This window comes from Nerophis lumbriciformis, linkage group LG17 (genome assembly GCF_033978685.3).
Source record: "Nerophis lumbriciformis linkage group LG17, RoL_Nlum_v2.1, whole genome shotgun sequence".
In the NCBI taxonomy this organism is placed as follows: Eukaryota; Metazoa; Chordata; class Actinopteri; order Syngnathiformes; family Syngnathidae; genus Nerophis; species Nerophis lumbriciformis.
Window position 1 is genome coordinate 37,414,235 of NC_084564.2, and position 17,200 is coordinate 37,431,434.

Here is a 17,200-nt window from a genome sequence, read left to right on the forward strand (position 1 = left end):
ATTAAATTGTTATATGTATCCAGTGATTATACTATAAAGTTATTTTCCATTTAACTTCACCAGTTTTAGATTATTTTTATTCAAAATCACTGAATTTTCACATTTGCCGTTCAAATACTGAGAAGAGACGGTGCGGTGAACAGCAGCCAGTTGAGGCACGTCACTCAGTGCCTCAACATGGATTGCGCAATGATTCGGCTAACTGCTGGCCTGCTGTGCAGTGAGACTGTATTGCTATATGAATTATATTATACATTTCTATAGTTTAGTTAGCTGAGGTATATAATGTACAGTGTATTTTGTCAACAACTGTATGTGTGTAACGCATTTCTTGTGCTGAGCGATCATAAAACGGCTGCAAAAGACGCACTGGCTGAGGCTCCAGTAGCCCCGCCTCCTGCACCCCCGCCGTAGAATTGTTATATCAACTAAAGCCGACACTTAAACTTTCCACGTGCAAGATTGAATCTATTTAAAAAAATTATTTCATTAGAAGCCAAAAAGTGCAAAAACAATAATGTTGGTGTTGGAGGAGTTGCGATTGACTGCAGGGACACAACATTAGATACACCTGCAGACTGCAGGTGTACCTAATTCACAACTCCTCCAACACAAACATTATTGTTTTTGCACTTTTTGGCTTCTTATTAAATAACTTTTGTAACCTATTTTCATGGGCTTTCCTCTTTGTGATGTTAAGTTCCTGTTATGCGCTGTTATACAGTATATGCCTTGAGCTCTTATTTTGAAGGCGCTAAGAGCGGAAGTGATGTCACGTTGCGGAGGTTTTTGAAAGAATGTAAATAAAGTGGTCCTCGTGTAAACTGGAGCCTCCGTGTTTGTTATTTTGTAGTTTCATACAGTATAGGCGACATTTATAAACCCTCGGTTACACTTTTTTAAATAGATTCAATCTTGCACGTGGAAAGTTTAAGTGAGGGCTTTAGTTGCGGCACATGGACTTAATTTCTAAGTAAAGGTATGACCATAATAACGTTTTTTTTTATTAAATGTGCTTTTTTTGTGTGCTACAGTTTGTATGTGTAAAGTTAAAGTTAAGTTAAAGTACCAATGATTGTCACACACACACTAGGTGTAATGAAATTTGTCCTCTGCATTTGACCCATCTCCTTGATCACCCCCTGGGAGGTGAGGGGAGCAGTGGGCAGCAGCGGCGCCGCGCCTGGGAATCATTTTTGGTGATTTAACCCCCAATTCCAACCCTTGATGCTGAGTGCCAAGCAGGGAAGAATGCTGGTATGAGCTTTTAAACATAACCCGTTAACTGCTGCCAATCAAATGGTGAATAAGATACTCTTTAGTAAATCTGACTGTGATGAAGTCAGTGCCTCACCAGCCATCAACCTCACCGCACGTCACTGCAATTAGAAGATACAGTACTTTATTTGGTACATAAAAATTAAAAAATACAAAGTAACAATGCTTCTTAATGCTTTTAGACTGAATTTTACGTTCACATTCAACGTGTGTTGTAAAAATGTAGAAAGCGCTCTGAATTGCTGAATTGCTGGGGGCCTCGTCTGACTCAGTAATTCTGTAAAGTGCAGTAAACATTGTCAGAAGAATATGGCATTAGGAATGTTATATTGGATTTCATTATATATACTTTTACCTGAAGTGTAATGTATTTAAATAACACTATGATATGTACTTATTTGTGTTTACCTCCATAATCTCATAGATCCAGCCGAGAAATTCCGCCACTTTGGTGTAGACTCCGGGGTGGTTGGGCTCAGCGCAGCCGTTTCCCCAGCTGACAACCCCCATCAATCTCCACACGTTGTCATCCTGGCACACCAAAGGACCGCCACTGTCTCCCTACACCGGCGTTGAATACAGATGTTGACTGACAGCTCCAGACTTCACTTATGCCGACAATCTTCCAAACGTCTCTGCAAGGTACAGTCAGAATCTCGCATCTCACCTGACAGGCGTCCACTTTGCCCTCCGTGTATCCGGCACAGAGCATCCTCGGTGTGATCTCGCCATTGTACATGCAGGAGCTGTTGCACCTGTTGGTGCTTATTATGGGAATGGGGGCCTCTTTTAGGGTGTTTGATGAGTTAACTGAGGGAGAAAAAACGTCCCACGGATGCTCTGTCAGTACACTCGGAACACAGAATTTGTTTTGTTTTGAGAGCGGTGTCTTTCGTACCACCGTCAGGTTGTGTGTAACCCCAGCCAGAGATCCAGCACTGCGTACCTCCAGGTACATCGTAGTCGTATTGGGGCAAGCAAACAGGCCTAACTATATCTAAAGAAAGAGGGAAGATGGAAACATGTTTATGTCCATTGTGGCAAACATTAAACTTATTACAACCAAGTATTTGTAAAAGGATGAACCATTCAACATTAACTTAAAGGGGAACATTATCACAATTTCAGAAGGGTTAAAACCATTAAAAATCAGTTCCCAGTGGCTTATTGTATTTTTCGAAGTTTTTTTCAAAATTTTACCCATCACGCAATATCCCTAAAAAAAGCTTCAAAGTGCCTGATTTTAACCATCGTTATATACACCCGGCCATTTACCTGTGACGTCACATAGTGAATACAAACAAACAGCTCGGATTCAGACTCGGATTTCAGCGGCTTAAGCGATTCAACAGATTACGCATGTATTGAAACGGATGGTTGTAGTGTGGAGGCAGGTAGCGAAAACGAAATTGAAGAAGAAACTGAAGCTATTGAGCCATATCGGTTTGAACCGTATGCAAGCGAAACTGACTAAAACGACACGACAGCCAGCGACACGGGAGAAAGCGAGGACGAATTCGGCGATCGCCTTCTAACCAACGATTGGTATGTGTTTGTTTGGCATTAAAGGAAACTAACAACTATGGACTAGGTTTACAGCATATGAAATGTATTTGGCAACAACATGCACTTTGAGAGTGCAGACAGCCCAATTTTCATCAATTAATATATTCTGTAGACATACCCTCATCCGGGCTCTTTTCCTGAAAGTTGATCTGTCCAGTTTTGGAGTTGATGTCAGCAGGCCAGGGAAGGTATGGTCGATAGGGGGTTTAGCTCGCTCGTCTGCGGGAACAAACTGCCGCCATTGCTTGCCGTGCTACCGAGGTCCTTTGTCCCTGAATTGCTCACACACTCCGGCGGATTCAATGGGGGTCTGGCGGCAGATTTCTTTGACTTTATCGTTGGAAATGCATCTGCTTTGAGTGTCGCAGGATATCCACACATTCTTGCCATCTCTGTCGTAGCATAGCTTTCGTCGGTAAAGTGTGCGGAACAAACGTCCAATTTCTTGCCACTTTCGCATCTTTGGGCCACTGGTGCAACTTGAATCCGTCCCTGTTCGTGTTGTTACACCCTCCGACAACACACCGACGAGGCATGATGTCTCCAAGGTACGGAAAACAGTCGGAAAAACGGAAAATAACAGAGCTGATTTGACTCGGTGTTTGTAATGTGTTTGAGAAAATGGCGGATTGCTTCCCGATGGGACGTCGTATGTACTCGAATGATTGAAAAAAATAAATGTTTTTAAGCTAAATTATTGGTAAACACAGTTTATGTATAATAATTTACGTAAAACCGCGAGTAATGAATACAATTTTCATCAATTAATATATTCTGTAGACATACCCTCATCCGCTCTCTTTTCCTGAAAACTGATCTGTCCAGTTGTCCCTGAATTGCTCACACACTCCGGCAGATTCAATGGGGGTCTGGCGGCAGATTTCTTTGACTTTATCGTTGGAAATGCATCTGCTTTGAGTGTCGCAGGATATCCACACATTCTTGCCATCTCTGTCGTAGCATAGCTTTCGTCGGTAAAGTGTGCGGAACAAACGTCCAATTTCTTGCCACTTTCGCATCTTTGGGCCACTGGTGCAACTTGAATCCGTCCCTGTTCGTGTTGTTACACCCTCCGACAACACACCGACGAGGCATGATGTCTCCAAGGTACGGAAAACAGTCGAAAAAAACGGAAAATAACAGAGCTGATTTGACTCGGTGTTTTGAGAAAATGGCGGATTGCTTCCCGATGTGACGTCACAACATCGCTCCGAGAGCGAATAATAGAAATGCGTTTAATTCGCCAAAATTCACCCATTTAGAGTTCGGAAATCGGTGAAAAAAATATATGGTCTTTTTTCTGCAACATCAAGGTATATATTGACGCTTACATAGGTCTGGTGATAATGTTCCCCTTTAAGACTAATGCTATGTTATAAAAGTACTTCATCTACTACTGTAAATGCTTCACATTTAATGTAATTTAACTGGCTTTAATTTGATAAACAGCGTGTAATATAACGTATCAAGTTCATCCAAGTTAGTTCGATTTTTAAGGCCTATAATTTAATCCTACAACCCAGTAAGAGAGCACAGTAATTTGCGCCACATAAATCCACAGGAGGTCTTTCTCACCAGTGGCCAATCAATAAATGTCTACTATCAATATTCTGTGCATAATTTCACCAGTATACATAATTAACTTGAGTACCGTATTTTTCAGAGTATAAGTCGCTCCGGAGTATAAGTCGCACCGGCCGTAAATGCATAATAAAGAAGGAAAAAAAACATATATAAGTCACATTTTTGGGGGAAATTTATTTGATAAGACCCAACAACAAGAATAGACATTTGAAAGGCAATTTAAAATAAATGAAGAATAGTGAACAACAGGCTGAATAAGTGTACGTTATATGAGGCATAAATAACCAACTGGTATGTTAACGTAACATATTATGGTAAGAGTCATTCAAATAACTATAACATATAGAACATGCTATACGTTTACCAAACAATCTGTCACTCCTAATCGCTAAATCCCATGAAATCTAATACGTCTAGTCTCTTACGTGAATGAGATAAATAATATTATTTGATATTTTACGGTAATGTGTTAATAATTTCACACACAAGTCGCTCCTGAGTATAAGTCGCACCCCCGGCCAAACTATGAAAAAAACTGCGACTTATAGTCCGAAAAATACGGTACTTTTGCAGTATGGCAAAGAATATTTATCTTGTATAATATGCTATTAGCTGTTAACTAATTACAAAGAACGTGAAGGAAAGCATGTGCCATGCTTTTTAGTTTGTGTTTGACATAAATTAATGTATCTTTCTTTATTGGGCATCTTCGTTCAATGAATGTTCTGCAATTTGTCGTCCCCAAAGTAAGAACTGAACTGGGCAAGAAAGCATTTAGGTTTTCAGCACCGAAGGCTTGGAATAACCTACAATCGAACATTAAACTTCAAACCCTAGTTACGTTGAATGAGTTTAAAGCTTCTGTGAAAGGATTGCAGTCTACCTTGTCTGTATGCACATGTGTCATGTGAGCAAGTTTTAATGTTGTAAATGTGATGTTTTATGTATTTGTTTATTGTTTTTAATGTAACCTTGCTGCTGCCCTCTTGGCCAGGTCTCCCTTGGAAAAGAGATCTTTGATCTCAATGGGATTTTACCTGGTTAAATAAAGGCTAATAATAATTGATACCGACAGTATGTAAACATAGGTAAAATATTGTGTGGTGTTCAGGTCTGTAGGACCCATTTTCACTTTTTCTTAAAAGAAAAATGATACAATTAATTAATTTTTCAAACTGAGACTCACTGACTTTGGCTCATTTTCTGTGAAGAACATATATCAGAATACACATTTAATGACCACATACCATACACCCCCCCTACACATTTCTGTTACATATGAGATGTCCGGGTCCACTGGACCCGGGGCTAATAGAAGTGTGGAAATTGATGTTCTGTGTACCACACACACACACACACACACACACCCACACACACACACACACACACACACACACACACACACACACACACACACACACAGCAGGCCTAGACAGGAGGAGGACAGAGTGTAGGTACACAGAACATCAGAGGGTCAATTGTGCGAGAAAATGAGAGCAGACAGTGTTGACAAACAATGTTGCAACCTTGTGTGGGAACCGCCGGTGCAGAAACACAAAAGAAGAATCCCTGTGGGATGCAGAAACTGGCAGAGAATTTTTTCCGTGCAACGTTCATATTGTTGTTACTCAGCCAGCGTTTGTGGGTCTGATGGACCCGTTGCATTTTGTGGCTTTTAATGCCTCACAATCAAACACTTTTCTGTTAAAATACTGAACTGATGTTTACCTTATCCCAATAAACATCTGTTCAGTATTTTAACATAAAAGTGATTGATTGTGAGGCATTAAAAGCCACAAAATGCAACGGGTCCATCAGACCCACAAACGCTGGCTGAGTAACAACAATATACACTTTTCTGTTAAAATACTGAACTGATGTTTACCTTATCCCAATAAACATCTGTTCAGTATTTTAACATAAAAGTGATTGATTGTGAGGCATTAAAAGCCACAAAATGCAACGGGTCCATCAGACCCACAAACGCTGGCTGAGTAACAACAGTATGAACATTACACAAGGGTTAAAGTGGGTAAACCTGGGCAGAAGAAGGTAAAAAGAAAGTAGGTAAACATGGTATGATGTAGGTAAACATAGGCAGAAGATGGTGAACAAGTAAAAGGTTGTTTAAAGTAAGTAAACATGGCAGAAGAAAGTAAAGAATAAAGTTAACATTTGTAAAAGATGGTATAAAGTAGGTAAACATGCCAGAAGAAGGTAAAAAAAGAGATTATATTGGTAAAAGATGGTATAAAGTAGGTAAACATGCCAGAAGAAGGTAAAAAAAGGTTATATTGGTAAAAGATGGTATAAAGTGGGTAAACATGCCAGAAGAAGGTAAAAAAAGAGGTTATATTGGTAAAGGATGGTATAAAGTAGGTAAACATGCCAGAAGAAGGTACAAAAAAGAGGTTATATTGGTAAACGATGGTATAAAGTAGGTAGACATGCCAGAAGAAGGTAAAAAAAGAGGTTACATTGGTAAACGATGGTATAAAGTAGGTAAATATATACAGAAGGTAGAAGAAAAGAGGTTATATTGGTAAAAGATGGTATAAAGTAGGTAGACATGCCAGAAGAAGGTAAAAAAAGAGGTTACATTGGTAAACGATGGTATAAAGTAGGTAAATATATACAGAAGGTAGAAGAAAAGAGGTTATATTGGTAAAAGATGGTATAAAGTAGGTAAATATATACAGAAGGTAGAAGAAAAGAGGTTATATTGGTAAAATATGGTATAAAGTAGGTAAATATATACAGAAGGTAGAAGAAAAGAGGTTATATTGGTAAAAGATGGTATAAAGTAGGTAAACATGCCAGAATAAGGTAAAAAAAAAAAAGATTATATTGGTAAAAGATGGTATAAAGTAGGTAAACATGTCAGAAGAAGGTAAACAAAGAGGTTATATTGGTAAAAGATGGTATAAAGTAGGTAAACATGCCAGGAGAAGGTAAAAAAATAGGTTATATTGGTAAAAGATGGTATAAAGTAGGTAAACATGCCAGAAGAAGGTAGAAAAAGAGGTTATATTGGTAAAAGATGGTATAAAGTAGGTAAACATGCCAGAAGAAGGTAAACAAAGAGGTTATATTGGTAAAAGATGGTATAAAGTAGGTAAACATGCCAGAAGAAGGAAAAAAAAAGAGGTTATATTGGTAAAAGATGGTATAAAGTAGGTAAATATGCCAGAAGAAGGTAAAAAAAAAAAAGGTCATATTGGTAAAAGATGGTATAAAGTAGGTAAGCATGCCAGAAGAAGGTAAAAAAAGGTTATATTGGTAAAAGATGGTATAAAGTAGGTAAACATGCCAGAATAAGGTAAAAAAAAAAGGTTATATTGGTAAAAGATGGTATAAAGTAGGTAAACATGTCAGAAGAAGGTAAACAAAGAGGTTATATTGGTAAAAGATGGTATAAAGTAGGTAAACATGCCAGAAGAAGGTAAAAAAAAAATGTTATATTGGTAAAAGATGGTATAAAGTAGGTAAACATGCCAGAAGAAGGTAGAAAAAGAGGTTATATTGGTAAAAGATGGTATAAAGTAGGTAAACATGCCAGAAGAAGGTAAACAAAGAGGTTATATTGGTAAAAGATGGTATAAAGTAGGTAAACATGCCAGAAGAAGGAAAAAAAAGAGGTTATATTGGTAAAAGATGGTATAAAGTAGGTAAACATGCCAGAAGAAGGTAAGAAAAAGGTTACATTGGTAAACGATGGTATAAAGTAGGTAAATATGCCAGAAGAAGGTAAAAAAAAAAGGTCATATTGGTAAAAGATGGTATAAAGTAGGTAAACATGCCAGAAGAAGGTAAAAAAAAGGTTATATTGGTAAAAGATGGTATAAAGTAGGTAAACATGCCAGAATAAGGTAAAAAAAAAAAGGTTATATTGGTAAAAGATGGTATAAAGTAGGTAAACATGTCAGAAGAAGGTAAACAAAGAGGTTATATTGGTAAAAGATGGTATAAAGTAGGTAAACATGCCAGAAGAAGGTAAAAAAAAGAGGTTGTATTGGTAAAAGATGGTATAAAGTAGGTAAAAAAGAGGTTACATTGGTAAATGATGATATAAAGTAGGTAAATATTTACAGAAGATAAAAAAGAAGAGGCTACATTGGTAAAAGATGGTATAAAGTAGGTATATATGCCAGAAGAAGGTTAAAAAAAAAGAGGTTATATTGGTAAAAGATGGTATAAAGTAGGTAAACATGTCAGAAGAAGGTAAACAAAGAGGTTATATTGGTAAAATATGGTATAAAGTAGGTAAACATGCCAGAAGAAGGTAAACAAAGAGGTTATATTGGTAAAAGATGGTCTAAAGTAGGTAAACATCCCAGAAGAAGGTTAAAAAAAGAGGTTATATTGGTAAAAGATGGTATAAAGTAGGTAAACATGCCAGAAGAAGGTAAACAAAGAGGTTATATTGGTAAAAGATGGTATAAAGTAGGTAAACATGCCAGAAGAAGGTAAAAAAAATAGGTTATATTGGTAAAAGATGGTATAAAGTAGGTAAACATGCCAGAAGAAGGTAAGAAAAAGGTTACAGTGGTAAACGATGGTATAAAGTAGGTAAATATGCCAGAAGAAGGTAAAAAAAAAGGTCAAATTGGTAAAAGATGGTATAAAGTAGGTAAACATGCCAGAAGAAGTTAAAAAAAAAAGAGTTTATATTGGTAAAAGATGGTATAAAGTAGGTAAACATGCCAGAAGAAGGTAAAAAAAAAGAAGGTTATATTGGTAAAAGATGGTACAAAGTAGGTAAATATAGGCAGAAGAAGGTGAAAAAGTAGTTTAGCAATGGTAAAAGATTGTATAGAGCAGTGTTTAACCATAGTTGTTGGGCCGCGAGTGCCCCTATAGGTGGTTGTCAAAAATATCCGTTTCTCAGCTGTTGTCCCTATGGGTCACAGCAGTCCACTTGTGGCAGTGGAAGTTTCTTCAGCGCAAAAAATTATGACTAAAGTGGTGAAGCTGTATTTCCATTTGCACTTTGAATTTATCAACAGTTTATGTGAGAAACATATATATTATTATTTGAATTGTATGTTTGTATTTTCCATCCCTTCTTTTGCAGTATAATTGATTAGTATTTATTTTTGACCTAAACCTTGATAATAATCTTTTGGACTAACACATGGCTTCGTGTCATTTGACAAGGCTGTAAACTGTAAGTATATTCGATATCATTATTAATATGATTAAAATCAATGACTAATTCAGTGTTAATATTTGAGTGGGCCCTGGGCCTCTCTGCAGTGGAAAAGTTGGGCCCCAAGGTCAAAAAGGTTAATAATCCCTGGTATAGAGTATGCATACCTGCCAACTACTCCGGTTTTCCCGTAATTAGTACGGTTTTCATCAACCTATTCCGGGTTACGGTTGCAGTGATAAAAAATAAGTTTTTTCATTAATTAAAAAAAAAATTTGTTTTTAAATGCGCGAGGCTATTTATAGCACCGCTGCCAAGCACGAGGCACCTGTTGCCATTGTTTCCAAACGAGCGAACGATCATGGAATCAGCCGGAGAAACATCGCAAACGAGTCTTAAACCGAAAAGAAAACTGCAGTCATTCCGTAAAGAATATTCAAAAGACTATCCGGGAATAATTATCCGTTCCAAAAAGGGTGAAAACTACGCGAATTGCACCTTGTGCAGACAAGATTTTTCGATCGGACACGGAGGAATTAGCGATGTAAAAGACCACGTTGGGACAAAAATAACACAAGTCTAATGCCGTTGCTAGCGATACAAGTGGAAAACTTTCAACGTTTTTCGGATTTTAGCCACAAAAAGGTAATGACACCAATGTTATCTATTGGAATTGTTTAGTACTGTTATACTGTTAAAAGTGCTTATACTATTTATGCTTTCAAGTCCAAGTTGAAGAAATCTTGTTAAATGTTGACAGCATAACTACCAAAATACAGAAGTATATGTCCTTAATATTTTTGCAGTGCTATTTCTGTTGAAAAGTTAAAATGATTACATTAGAGATGTGATGTGCCACTTTTCAAGTGTCTGATGGCTTCAATTAATTTTCATTAATTTTTCATATTTTGAATTCTTTTGAAAGGCTTACAAAAAAACTACATTTGAATTGTAATTCCATGCTATTGACAGGACTATTAATTTTAATGAAGTTAGCTTACCATGTTTACAGTATGATAATTGTGATAGAAATGTGAATTTTAGGCACAGAATATTTTATACAATTGAACAAGGCAGTAGATTATACAAGCTTGGACAGAAAGTTAATAATGACACCAGTTTTTTTTTAATGGAATTGTTTAGTACTGTTTTACCATTTGTTTACTGTAAAAAGTGTTTATACTGTTTATACTTTCAATTAACAAATTGAAGTCTTGTGAAAGGTTGACAGGATAACTGGCATTAACTGTCAAAATAATTTCAAACTATTGAAGTTAGCTTACAGAATAAACATGTCAATCAACCCATATGATTTTTGCTGTAATATTTTTGTTTTGAAAAGTCACTGTGACTGATAGAAAAGTGATGGTTTTAGCAACATTTTAACCTGTCTGAATGCTAATAATCATTTTGCGTCGGGGGGCGAAGCCTGAACCCCCCACCAGGACTTTATCCTGGACCTACCGGGGCCTGCGGCCCCTTGACCCTGGCTACTAGGTTTTTCTGATTTCAAAAGTTGGCAGGTATGAGTATGTATCACAGCACTGGTCATCACTAATATGTTGGTAATGCTCACAGGCGTTTGCTACCTGAGAAATTAAGCGGTGTCCGTAGTTTCATTAAGGCGATGTCGCTATCGTGGCTCACATGTTTGTAGTTCTTGTTGTAGATGATCTTCTCCACGGCATGCCTCACATGTTCCGTCATTTTTGCCGAGTGTGTCACGAGACCCGTGTAGGCTGCCCAGCTGGATACCTGAGGCAGCCTGTAGCTGACATTTAAAGAAAAATAAGCAGGAGTCAGGTCTTGAAAGGGGACAATTGTCACCTGTGCTGTGTGGTGTCATTCTTCTGCTTTGTAAAGGTCGCAGCATTTGAGCGTTTAATGCCGCGGTACAGTTCTTACTTTTGCACACAATGAGCAGCTGTGACTATCCATTGGCTGGTGATGATGGAGCCTCCGCAGGTGTGTCGGTTGCCGTAGTAGAGGCTAACCTGCCAGGGCCACCTGCCCAGCGAGGCCTCCACTCCCCCGATTATCCTGGGCAGCTTTGCTCGTGTTCCGCACTCTACAACCACATTTATTCAGGATCAGCCACACTTTGTGACACGTTTGGCATGGATACGGGTATTTTGCAGAATGACGTCTAGCTATAGGGCTGTGAAGATGAACATTCTCACCAAAACATTGTAAAGCGATAACCTTGTCAGTGATGCACCTCCGCCTAGATAAAAAATAATAATAATGCAATAACTGATAATCAGTAGTCCATGTTTCAGTACCGATAGCTTTATCTTCATCACTGTTCAACGTTACCTGAATTGCCACATGTTTTCCAGAGTGCCCCTGTTGTCTGAGGTTATCTGTAAAAAGCCATCAGTGTAGTTTGGCCCAATGTCAGTCAGATTCACTCCTTTCTGCTTGGTCAGTCTGGAATAACAACATATACAGAGGCAGTTTTCTCATTGGGCTGTGGGCTTTTATATAATCAACTGCAGAGAATATTCGATACTAGAGATGTCCAATAATGGCTTTTTTGACGATATTGTCCAACTCTTAATTACCGATTCAGATATCAACCGATACCGATTAGGTATGTCCAAATTGGCTTTTTGCCGATATCCGATATTCCTATATTGTCCAACTCTTTAATTACCGATATCGATATCAACCGATATATGCAGTCGTGGAATTAACTCATTATTATGCCTAATTTGGACAACCAGGTATGGTGAAGATAAGGTACTTTAAATAAAAAAATAAAAAAAAGATAAATAAATTAAAAACATTTTCTTGAATAAAAAAGAAAGTAAAACAAAATAAAAACAGTTACATAGAAACTAGTAATTAATGAAAATGAGTAAAATTAACTGTTAAAGGTTAGTACTATTAGTGGACCAGCAGCACGCACAATCATGTGTGCTTACAGACTGTATCCCTTGCAGACTGTATTGATATATATTGATATATAATGTAGGAACCACAATATTAATAACAGAAAGAAACAACCCATTTGTGTGAATGAGTGTAAATGGGGGAGGAAGGTTTTTTTGGGTTGGTGCACTAATTGTAAGTGTATCTTGTGTTTTTTATGTTGATTTAATAAAAATAAATAAATAAATAAAAATAAATTAAAAAAAATGATACCGATAATAAAAAAAACTAATACCGATAATTTCCGATATTACATTTTAACGCATTTAAATGCAACATCTCTAATTTCAACATGAATGCAACATCTCTCATTTTGGCCGATAAATGCAACATCTCTAATTTCAACCGTTCCACCGTCAAAACATTCCTCTTAATCGGGACAAAAAAAAACAAAAAAAAAACGATACTGATAATAAAAAAAACGATACAAATAATTTCCGATATTACATTTTAACGCATTTATCGGCCGATAATATCGGCAGGCCGATATTAACGGACATCCCTAATACCGATATATACAGTCGTGAAATTAACACATTATTATGCCTAATTCGGACAACCAGGTATGGTGAAGATAAGGTACTTTAAAAAAAAAAAAAAAAAAGATAAATTAAAAACATTTTCTTGAATAAAAAAGAAAGTAAAACAATATAAAAACAGTTAGATAGAAACTAGTAATTAATGAAAATGAGTCAAATTAGCTGTTAAAGGTTAGTACTATTAGTGGACCAGCAGCACGCACAATCATGTGTGCTTACGGACTGTATCCCTTGCAGACTGTATTGATATATATTGATATATAATGTAGAAACCAGAATATTAATAACAGAAACAACCCATTTGTGTGAATGAGTGTGAATGAGGGGAGGAAGGTTTTTTTTGGGTTGGTCCACTAATTGTAAGTGTATCTTGTGTTTTTAATGTTGATTTCATTAAAAAAAACAAAAAAAACAAACAAAAAAAACCCGATACCGATAAGAAAAAAAACAATACCGATAATTTCCGATATTACATTTTAACGCATTTAAATGCAACATCTCTAATTTCAACATAAATGCAACATCTCTCATTTTGGCCGATAAATGCAACATCTCTAATTTCAACCTGTCATGTCTGTGTAATCATGTTTTGTTTTAAGTCATGTTTTGTTTAATTATAGGACTCTTTAGTTTCTGTCTTTTCACTCCCTTGTCTTGTTTCCATGATTACCCCATTAGTTTCACCTGTTCCACGTTTGGACTCATTGTGCACTCTTGATTGTCACCATAGCAACCCATTAGTTTTCACCTGTCACGTCACGCACCTGTTTCACGTCTTGAGTCACGCACCTGTTTTCGTTAATCATGTCTGTAGTATTTAAGTTCAGTGTTTTTCAGTTTGTCTTTCTGACGACCTCACCACATTTATGCTCTGTCCATGCCTGATACTTCTTTCCATGTCCATTCTCCATGCAACTATTTTTGTCCAAGCCAAGTAAGTTTTTGTTCCATGTTTATAGTCTTTTTGGTTTCATAGTTTGTTCTCCGCCAATGTGCGTGTTTTTTGTTTGTACTTTTTGCTATAGTCTTTTGATTTCATAGTTTATTCTCCGCCACTGTGCGCGCTTTCATTTATTCCTTTTTTTTTGATAATAATGAATAAATCATGTACCTTCATTCCCGTCTCGCCCGAGCCAACTTTCCGTTGCATCCCGGAAAAGCACACACCCAAGACCAAGTCTTGACACAACCGTTCCACCGTCAAAACATTCCTCTTAATCGGGACAAAAAACAAACAAAAAAAAACGATACTGATAATAAAAAAAACGATACCAATAATTTCCGATGTTACATTTTAACGCATTTATCGGCCGATAATATCGGCAGGCCGATATTATCGGACATCCCTAATACCGATATATACAGTCGGGAAATTAACACATTATTATGCTTAATTCGGACAACCAGGTATGGTGAAGATAAGGTCCTTTTAAAAAAAATAAGATAAATAAATTTAAAAAAAATTCTTGAATAAAAAAGAAAGTAAAACAATATAAAAACAGTTACATAGAAACTAGTAGTTAATGAAAATGAGTAGAATTAAGTGTTAAAGGTTAGTACTATTAGTGGACCAGCAGCACGCACAATCATGTGTGCTTACAGACTGTATCCCTTGCAGACTGTATTGATATATATTGATATATAATGTAGGAACCACAATATTAATAACAGAAAGAAACAACCCTTTTGTGTGAATGAGTGTGAATGGGGGAGGGAGGTTTTTTGGGTTGGTGCACTAATTGTAAGTGTATCTTGTGTTTTTTATGTTGATTTAATAAAAAAATAAATTAAAAAATTAAAAAAACGATACCGATAATAAAAAAACTAATACCGATCATTTCCGATATTACATTTTAACGCATTTAAATGCAACATCTCTAATTCCAGCATAAATGCAACATCTCTCATTTTGGCCGATAAATGCAACATCTCTAATTTCAACCGTTCCACCGTCAAAACATTCCTCTTAATCGGGACAAAAAAAAAAAAAAAAAACGATACTGATAATAAAAAAAACGATACCAATAATTTCCGATATTACATTTTAACGCATTTATCGGCCGATAATATCGGCAAGCCAATATTATCGGTCATCCCTAATACCGATATATACAGTCGGGAAATTAACACATTATTATGCCTAATTCGGACAACCAGGTATGGTGAAGATAAGGTCCTTTTAAAAAAAATAAAATAAGATAAATAAATTTAAAACAATTCTTGAATAAAAAAGAAAGTAAAACAATATAAAAACAGTTACATAGAAACTAGTAATTAATGAAAATGATTTAAATTAATCTGTTAAAGGTTAGTACTATTAGTGGACCAGCAGCACGCACAATCATGTGTGCTTACGGACTGTATCCCTTGCAGACTGTATTGATATATATTGATATATAATGTAGGAACCACAATATTAATAACAGAAAGAAACAACCCTTTTGTGTGAATGAGTGTGAATGGGGGAGGAAGGTTTTTTGGGTTGGTGCACTAATTGTAAGTGTATCTTGTGTTTTTTATGTTGATTTAATAAAAAAAATTAAATAAAAAACGATACCGATAATAAAAAAACAAATACCGATAATTTCCGATATTACATTTTAAAGCAACATCTCAACATCTCTAATTTCAACATAAATGCAACATCTCTCATTTTGGCCGATAAATGCAACATCTCTAATTTCAACCGTTCCACCGTCAAAACATTCCTCTTAATCGGGACAAAAAACAACAACAAAAAAAACGATACTGATAATAAAAAAAACGATACCAATAATTTCCGATATTACTTTTTAACGCATTTATCGGCCGATAATATCGGCAGGCCGATATTATCGGACATCCCTAATACCGATATATACAGTCGTGGAATGAACACATTGTTATGCCTAATTTTGTTGTGATGCCCCACTGGATGCATTAAACAATATAACAAGGTTTTTCAAAATAAATCAACTCAAGTTATGGAAAAAAATGCCAACATGGCACTGCCATATTTATTATTGTCACAAAGTGCATTATTTTTTTTAACATGCCTCAAAACAGCAGTTTGGAATTTGGGACATGCTCTCCCTGAGAGGGCATGAGGAGGTTGAGAAGGGGGGTAGCGGGCGGTGTATATTGTAGCGTCCCGGAAGAGTTAGTGCTCCAAGGGTTTCTGGGTATTTGTTCTGTTGTGTTTATGTTGTGTTACGGTGCAGATGTTCTCCCGAAATGTGTTTGTCATTCTTGTTTGGTGTGGGTTCATAGTGTCGCACATATTTGTAATACTGTTAAAGTTGTTTATACGGCCACCCTCAGTGTGACCTGTATGGCTGTTGACCAAGTATGCATGGCATTCACTTGTGTGTGTGAAAAGCCGTAGATATTATGTGATTGGGCCGGCACGCAAAGGCAGTGCCTTTAAGGTTTATTGGTGCTCTGTACTTCTCCCTACGTCCGTGTACACAGTGGCGTTTTTAAAAAGTCATACATTTTACTTTTTGAAACCGATAATTTCCGATATTACATTTTAAAGCACTTATCGGCCGATAATATCGGCAGTCCGATATTATCGGACATCCCTATTAGATACATATTAGGGGTAAGATCTTTATATATTTACAAATGTATTATAATATATACATAAATGTTGTATTCATTCATATTTATTAGGGCTGTAACAAATATATACAATATATTGCCAAAAGTATTTGGCCACCCATCCAAGTGATCAGAATCAGGTGTCCTAATCAATAAATGTAAATAAATAAATAAATCACAGGTGTATAAAATCAGGCACTTAGACATGGAGACTGTTTCTACAAACATTTGTGAAAGAATGGGCCGCTCTCAGTGATTTCCAGCGCGTAACTGTCATAGGATGCCACCTGTGCAACAAATCCAGTCGTGAAATTTCTGATGGACGAGTCTGGGTTTGGAGATTACCAGGAAAACGAGTGTGAAATTTGGTGGAGGAGGATATATGGTGTGGGGTGGTTTTTCAAGAGTTGGGCTTGGCCCCTTAGTTCCAGTGAAAGGAACTTTGAATGCTCCAGGATACCAAAACATTTTGGACAATTCCATGCTCAAAACCTTGTGGGAACAGTTTGGAGCGGGGCGCCTTCCTCTTCCAACATGACTGTGCACCAGTGCACAAAGCAAGGTCCAT

The 17,200-nt window shown here is 36.7% G+C and overlaps 1 protein-coding gene across 1 annotated transcript in view; it reads right to left on the reverse strand.

Annotated features, from left to right (window-relative positions):
* Positions 1 to 1,454: 1,454 nt before the first annotated feature.
* tmprss5 (transmembrane serine protease 5) overlaps positions 1,455 to 17,200 on the reverse strand; it is a 51,141-nt gene continuing 35,395 nt past the window's right edge. Inside the window, exons 6-13 of the mRNA XM_061973158.1 lie at positions 11,894 to 12,007; positions 11,758 to 11,801; positions 11,483 to 11,645; positions 11,167 to 11,348; positions 2,177 to 2,275; positions 1,946 to 2,088; positions 1,687 to 1,839; positions 1,455 to 1,555 (exon numbers count right to left, since the gene is read on the reverse strand). Of these exons, the coding sequence (XP_061829142.1) occupies positions 1,547 to 1,555; positions 1,687 to 1,839; positions 1,946 to 2,088; positions 2,177 to 2,275; positions 11,167 to 11,348; positions 11,483 to 11,645; positions 11,758 to 11,801; positions 11,894 to 12,007 (907 nt within the window). The 3' untranslated portion in view covers positions 1,455 to 1,546. The remainder of the gene's footprint in view (positions 1,556 to 1,686; positions 1,840 to 1,945; positions 2,089 to 2,176; positions 2,276 to 11,166; positions 11,349 to 11,482; positions 11,646 to 11,757; positions 11,802 to 11,893; positions 12,008 to 17,200) is intronic.